At 44.8% G+C, this 5,807-nt stretch overlaps 1 protein-coding gene across 2 annotated transcripts; it reads right to left on the reverse strand.

Annotated features, from left to right (window-relative positions):
• Positions 1-709: 709 nt before the first annotated feature.
• On the reverse strand, positions 710-3,368 carry LOC118390357 (RNA-binding protein lark-like). 2 transcript variants are annotated; one of them, XM_035780822.2, is made up of 2 exons: positions 3,164-3,368; positions 710-2,645 (listed from the first exon to the last, which is right to left on the reverse strand). In XM_035780822.2, exon 2 carries the CDS (start codon positions 2,510-2,512, stop codon positions 1,556-1,558), a length of 957 nt encoding a protein of 318 aa, XP_035636715.1. In that variant the 5' UTR covers positions 2,513-2,645; positions 3,164-3,368; the 3' UTR covers positions 710-1,555. The 2 variants fall into 2 exon arrangements, with proteins under 2 accessions (XP_035636715.1, XP_035636714.1); XM_035780821.2 differs by having other exon boundaries at positions 3,125-3,368.
• Between the last annotated feature and the right edge of the window lie 2,439 nt (positions 3,369-5,807).

Below are 5,807 nucleotides of genomic sequence, written 5' to 3' on the forward strand. Positions count from 1 at the left end.
AGACATTTCAGATTAGATTTTTTGGACATAACTGAAAATGTGCACCGTTGTGGGACCATGGATTAGACTGGGGAAGTACACCATGGAGAGGTTGCAATGTTGCACACCATCAAAATTAATAAATACGAAAACATTTATCAGAGACCATGCTGGAGGCCCTGTGCATCCTTACATTCAATTTCAGTACTTTCAGTTTTCCTGTCAAGCTCATGACACAACTTGTCACTTACCTTTTTCAGATGAATGAAAGCTTCCATAGAATAGCTTATGTACAATATCAATTAAATAGCAGCAGGTAAGGGTTACATTATACCGGTCCTACTCCTCTATTTGGAGTAAACAAGAGGGAAAAGCCATGTGTAAGGTCTTACACAAAAGTGAGTTTAGTCAGTCACAGTTTAGCCCCCTGTGGGGGGTTGTTTGTGGGGGTAGGTTATATGAAAGTTCCTGTATACACCCGACATCTTACCTTCTGCAGATGTTTGACCTCCAAACACCTCAACACCATTGACATTGTTCTAAGCTACTCGCTTGACCACCGGTGAGGATGTCCCCCCCATCCAATTCATATCTGGTTGTAAAAGGACAAAAACCATTTCAATTAAACAATTTGTAACTGTCAATCATGTATTTGAGCAATAATTATTCCACTATCAATTCGTAAAGATATAGTCAACTAAAAAATAAATGAAATGAAAAATCGACGGGATCAGAGGTCGAACATTTATTTAAGCGGCCAAATGACAACAGCGGTTGATCAAGACATTTGTTCATGTATTTCTTCTAATAAAAACAAGTCAGATTTGTCCTTATAGGCGTAGATTTCTCAATTATTTTATCTTGGATTACATCCATTTTATACAAAAACAAAAAGGACTTGTTACTCTACGGACAGCGAGTGATTCATATGCATAATGTCAAATAGATATACAGGCTGTGACTCCGGAGGTGCAACAATTTTTCGGTGGTTATCTTTTTATTTAGTCGTCAAGTCGATGAATCGGTCGTATCGGGTTTCGTTTCGGAGACAATGCTTTATCCTATGATGCTGCACTGAATGTGACAAGGCCTTCAGATGAGATGAGCAATTTTCAGTGTACAAATTTATAACTATGTTCCGGCATTCCAACCCTCCGCTGAAAGAAAAATCTGTCCACGGCTGAATGTAATTGGGGACCCCTGATGTAGGGCCGACTACACAAAATATAATTCCTATACTACATTTTTAAAAATCCTAAACTCCTTCAAAAATGCAAAATATGACATTAATATTAACAAACATTCAAAGACACAAGCTTACCACCTCAAGTCTAAAAATCTGGCAACAATGAAAAACTAATATAAAACGCATTCAAAGACTGCTGATATGGCTGGTGATTATTCATGATCAACAAAAACTGGTCAAAATCAATTAAGTGTGCTATTGACTTGACAAGTAAGCTTTATGAATGAACGGTATTGTTCCTATTACCCGTTTTTCTAAAAAACTGCGCACTCATTGCCAACATACTCATACACAGCATCTTCCACCAAAAATACTTTTCAAAAAGTGCCCTTAGTAGCCCCTACCAAAACCATTGGAGTACTTCTCCTCAAAGTAATCATCCTTATCAAAGCCTGAGCCCAGAGCATAGCACATAGAGGAAGGAGGGGGCACAGAGCTGCCACCAACAAAATCTCGCCCGGCACCCCTTCGGGCATAGCTGGCAGAGGAAGGTGGGGGTGGAGACCAGCTAGCCAGGGGGCTGCGCTCCCGGTAATAACAGGAAGTAAGGGGGGGAGAAAGTGGCCGCTGAGGGAGTGGGGGAAGCCGTCGCTCATAAGGATCCTGCTCATAGTAACGTGAGGAGGAAGAGTATGGGTCATGGAGGACACGCCTCTCATAGAGGTCACACTCATAGTAGGCCCTAGGAGGGGGTGGGGGAAGGGGAGGAGGAGGGGGATAGCGACCACGAGGTGGGTAGTAGTCACCGTGTAGAGCTCGAGGGGGGAGGTAGTGAGGAGCGTCGTGTGGGTGAGGTGGATAGTGGTGAGGGTAGTCATCCCCTCTGCCATTTCTGGCTTGATTGTTGCGGGAGATGGATACAAAGATCTTTTGGCCCTCCATTTTAGAGTGGTTCAACTTGGAAATGGCCTCATAGGCCTCATTTTCTCTCTGCATGTGCACAAAGGCAAAGTTCTTCACAATGTCACACTCTACCACTTTACCAAACGGTTGGAAGAGCTCTCTTATCTTAGCAGCTGTGGTCCCCTCAGGGACATTCCCAACGTAGATCTTGGTGGCATTGCGGACCTTTGTAGTGGCAAACTCCACAGTGATGGGTGCCCCATTCAGCTCATGCTTATGGAGTTCTGCCACTGCCTTCTGGGCTTCCTCCTCCTCATTCATGTGCACAAAGCCATAGTTTTTCAGAATGTCACAGTCTGACACCTGACCATATTTCTCAAAAAGAGTACGCAGTTCTGGTTCTGTGGTTGAGGAGTTCACGTTTCCAACAAATATCTTCACCATTTTTGTATGGTAGCTAACAAGACACAGTCTTGACTTAGCTGTTTCAGAGAAAGGTGTGTATCAAGTGTAAATGAGGATTCCTGGAGGACTCTTCTTCCGCACTCACACGGTGACAGAGCAGCTTCTTCAGTCTCTAAAACCAAAATTAAGAGGAGTTAGATAGCTATTAAGATCTCATTTGAAAAGTTATAGTAAATTGGAGTCCTGGGGTTTTTCTCTGGCACACTCTTGGCTCTTAGGGGCTAACATTAGCTAGCTTGTTGCAGCCAGGCTAGGGTCGGAGCTGACTAGTATATTTGCTAGTACATTAGCTAGCTGACTGATAGCGAGTTACAAAAGGACGTACCAATTACCTTAGTAGATGTAGACTACTGTAGCTAGAAAAATATTTTTGCTAGTGTATGTAAGGTTAGCGAGCGAGCTAACTAGCCAACTGAAAAGCTGCCAGCAGTAGGCTAGCTAGCAAGCTAACAACGTTATAGTAATGTTAGATATGTTTAACCGTTAGTAACTAACTACATCAAGCTAAAGTTACCTAGCTACCTTTTGAGGTTGTACGAACCAAGTCACTTTTGTTTAGTCTATTTCTGTACAAATTCACTTTAATCTCACCTTGCCAGTTAGGTTACGTAGCTAGCTATGTAACGTTACCTTCCTTGTACTTTGATGGCTTCTCACCAGCCCCACATCGGTTTCCACTAGATAACGCAGCCACAAAGTCCCAATTGTCTATATCGAAAACGTTTTTGAAACTACAAACATGATTTTGTGAATTTAATTTAAGGTTATGCATAAGGTTAACAGTGGGGTAAGGGTTAGGTTTCCAATAACATTTTAATAAAATCAATTGTAGAAATAGGCGGGGTTTATGTCTTTGTGGCTGTGGTAACTAGTGACTACACCTTCTCACTGACAGCAAATGGCGTGAGCCAGGCAGCAAGCCAGCTGGCTAACTGAAGAAGGAAGAGGATTTTGTCGTGCAGCTGCGTACCAACACCAAGTACACTGCTCAAAAAATAAAGGGAACACTTAAACAACACAATGTAACTCCAAGTCAATCACACTTCTGTGAAATCAAACTGTCCACTTAGGAAGCAACACTGATTGACAATAAATTTCACATGCTGTTGTGCAAATGGAATAGGTGATGACCACAGACCACTTCTCAGTTCCTATGCTTCCTGGCTGATATTTTGGTCACTTTTGAATGCTGGCGGTGCTTTCACTCTAGTGGTAGCATGAGACGGAGTCTACAACCCACACAAGTGGCTCAGGTAGTGCAGCTCATCCAGGATGGCACATCAATGCGAGCTGTGGCAAGAAGGTTTGCTGTGTCTGTCAGCGTAGTGTCCAGAGCATGGAGGCGCTACCAGGAGACAGGCCAGTACATCAGAAGACGTGGAGGAGGCCGTAGGAGGGCAACAATCCAGTAGCAGGACCGCTACCTCCGCCTTTGTGCAAGGAGGAGTAGGAGGAGCACTGCCAGAGCCCTGCAAAATGACCTCCAGCAGGCCACAAATGTGTATGTGTCTGCCCAAACGGTCAAAAACAGACTCCGTGAGGGTGGTATGAGGGCCCGACGTCCACAGGTGGGGGTTGTGCTTACAGCCCAACACCGTGCAGGACGTTTGGCATTTGCCAGAGAACACCAAGATTGGCAAATACGCCACTGGCACCCTGTGCTCTTCACAGATGAAAGCAGGTTCACACTGAGCACATGTGACAGACGTGACAGAGTCTGGGGACGCCGTGGAGAACGTTCTGCTGCCTGCAACATCCTCCAGCATGACCGGTTTGGCGGTGGGTCAGTCATGGTGTGGGGTGGCATTTCTTTGGGGGGGGCACACAGCCCTCCATGTGCTCGCCAGAGGTAGCCTGACTGCCAGTAGGTACCGAGAGGAGATCCTCAGACCCCTTGTGAGACCATATGCTGGTGCGGTTGGCCCTGGGTTCCTCCTAATGCAAGACAATGCTAGACCTCGTGTGGCTGGAGTGTGTCAGCAGTTCCTGCAAGAGGAAGGCATTGATGCTGTGGACTGGCCCGCCCGTTCCCCAGACCTGAATCCAATTGAGCACATCTGGGACATCATGTCTCGCTCCATCCACCAACGCCACATTGCACCACAGACTATTGGCGGATGCTTTAGTCCAGGTCTGGGAGGAGATCCCTCAGGAGACCATCCGCCACCTCAGCAGGAGCATGCCCAGGCGTTGTAGGGAGGTCATACAGGCACGTGGAGGCCACACACACTACTGAGCCTCATTTTGACTTGTTTTAAGGACATTACATCAAAGTTGGATCAGCCTGTAGTGTGGTTCTCCACTTTAATTTTGAGTGTGACTCCAAATCAAGACCTCCATGGATGGGTTGATACATTTAATTTCCATTGATAATGTTTGTGTGATTTTGTTGTCAGCACATTCAACTATGTAAAGACAAAACTATTTAATAAGAATATTTCATTCATTCAGATCTAGGATGTGTTATTTTAGTGTTCCCTTTATTTTTTTGAGCAGTGTATATTCTAATAATCTGTGTCAATACAGTCTATAGTGGCTTCCTTCCCGTAGGAGATTCTCCTCGTCTTTCTTCTTTGGTGGGGTTTATCGGTGGTTGGCATCCAACGTTATGGTGCCTTACCGCTAGCTACTGCACTGGAGTGTGGGCCATAGACATGGAGAACGTAAATCCTACCTGCCAGCCCTGTTGCTCTTTAAAAATATAAAATATTTTTGACTATATCTATAATTTCCTGTATCCCTTCTCCCTCATACTACATCTCCCTCATACTACATCTCATCATCTCTCTTTCCCCAGGTTACTGCCCACACTGTAGCAATACATGCTCCATGGTCTCTGTTTCCTGGCAATAATCACACTTTCCTGTTGGATGCTTTCCTATCACATTTATTAAACTGGCTGTGTCCCACCCTTAATTTTGTAAAAATAGCCTCCCCTCTTCTGTCCCTTCCAGGCTGTATCACAACCGGCTGTGATTGGGAGTCCCATAGGGAGGCGCACAGTTGGACCAGCGTTGTCCGGGTTTGGCCGGTGTAGGCCGTCATTGTAAATAAGAATTGGTTCTTTAACTGACTTGCCTAGTTAAATAAAGGTTAAATAAAATAAAACATATTTTGCCATCCTCCCCGACTTTCCTCTGTACTTGAAATAAATGCCTGCCCTTAGTATCTCTATTCCACTGCTCCTGCCATCTCTGCGCCATCACTGTCCATATCAGGCCCTTTGCCTTTTCCTTGCTCATTGGAACTACAACATCAACACCCCCACTACTAA

This window comes from Oncorhynchus keta, chromosome 11 (assembly GCF_023373465.1).
Source record: "Oncorhynchus keta strain PuntledgeMale-10-30-2019 chromosome 11, Oket_V2, whole genome shotgun sequence".
In the NCBI taxonomy this organism is placed as follows: Eukaryota; Metazoa; Chordata; class Actinopteri; order Salmoniformes; family Salmonidae; genus Oncorhynchus; species Oncorhynchus keta.